This window comes from Aplysia californica, unplaced genomic scaffold, assembly GCF_000002075.1.
Source record: "Aplysia californica isolate F4 #8 unplaced genomic scaffold, AplCal3.0 scaffold00363, whole genome shotgun sequence".
NCBI classification, from domain to species: domain Eukaryota; kingdom Metazoa; phylum Mollusca; class Gastropoda; order Aplysiida; family Aplysiidae; genus Aplysia; species Aplysia californica.
In genome coordinates, this window is record NW_004797633.1 from 165886 (window position 1) to 166978 (window position 1093).

The 1093-nt window shown below is 40.9% G+C and overlaps 1 protein-coding gene across 1 annotated transcript in view; it reads left to right on the forward strand.

Annotated features, from left to right (window-relative positions):
* LOC101858952 (clumping factor A) overlaps positions 1-1093 on the forward strand; it is a 5785-nt gene that overhangs the window by 3814 nt on the left and 878 nt on the right. Inside the window, exon 2 of the mRNA XM_035971035.1 lies at positions 529-592. Within this exon, the coding sequence (XP_035826928.1) occupies positions 529-592 (64 nt within the window). The remainder of the gene's footprint in view (positions 1-528; positions 593-1093) is intronic.

A 1093-nucleotide genomic window follows, 5' to 3' on the forward strand; every position in this document is an offset into this window, starting at 1 on the left:
GGGGGGATAACCTGTTCTTTTTCATTTATTCACACCATTCAGTTTTCCCTGCAGAGAGTTTTTCTTTGATGCTGTTTCATGTAAGAAATGTGTGTAGTAAACGAATTTGTGTTTGTTACGGCATAGTATAATAAGTGCAACTAACCCAGAAAGTGAGTGGGTGGTTGGCGGGTGCTCTGGTGTGGTTTGCGTCTTCTTTCCTGTCAAACTTCTATCGTTGTTATTTCCCCTCCTTCTTTTTTGTTGTTGTTTGTTTGTTACTCTCTTGTAACACCTTATGTGAACTTATTGTGTTGCTAGGGCCGTAAAACTCTTATTTAAACTAAACCAGTAAGTGAACATTACAAGAAGTTAAGGGAAAGACTTGCTAAGTTTACTGTTGGAGGCGTGCACATATCAATTCCCAATCCGATCAAATAATTGCCGAAAAAGATATCCTAGCAACTCGAGTATTATTATCTCTTTTCACTTTTACCGTTAACAAAGAGGCTGTAAATAATACTATTGATATCCTCTTTGACTGTTAAGGTATACACAAAGTACTCATCTAGAACTCATGGCAGTGATGTCACCCACTCTGGATTCCTGAGCGGTAAGGGAAAGAAAAGGCTTATCAAACGGTGAGCCCTTTTCGAGACTCACGTGCACACGTCTCGACTGTCTTTGGAGGAAATCTTCAAACTTGTGTTGATATGAAAGGGTCAATACCAGTGTGGTGTTCAGTGTACAAGAGCTCTAGGAGAGTATGATGGGGGCTTAGATTATCGATGTAAATGGGGATGCGAGCTCCAGTAATAATAATATTATACCCTCTTCGGGTATAGCTATTCGTATATGTCCATATTATTTGCTCAGTTGAGTTATTTTTCTGGTCCATTTTCTGAGCGTGGGATTGAGAGCTTTTTCGTTTACTTTAGAACCTCTCAGTCATCCCTCTCTCTTTCTCTCTCTCTCTGTCTGTCTCTCTCTCTCTCTCTCTCTCTCTCTCTCTCTCTCTCTTTCTCTCTCTATCTCTCTGTCTGTCTGTCTCTGTCTCTGTCCCTGTCTCTGTCTCTGTCTCTCTGTCTCTGTCTCTGTCTCTGTCTCTGTCTCT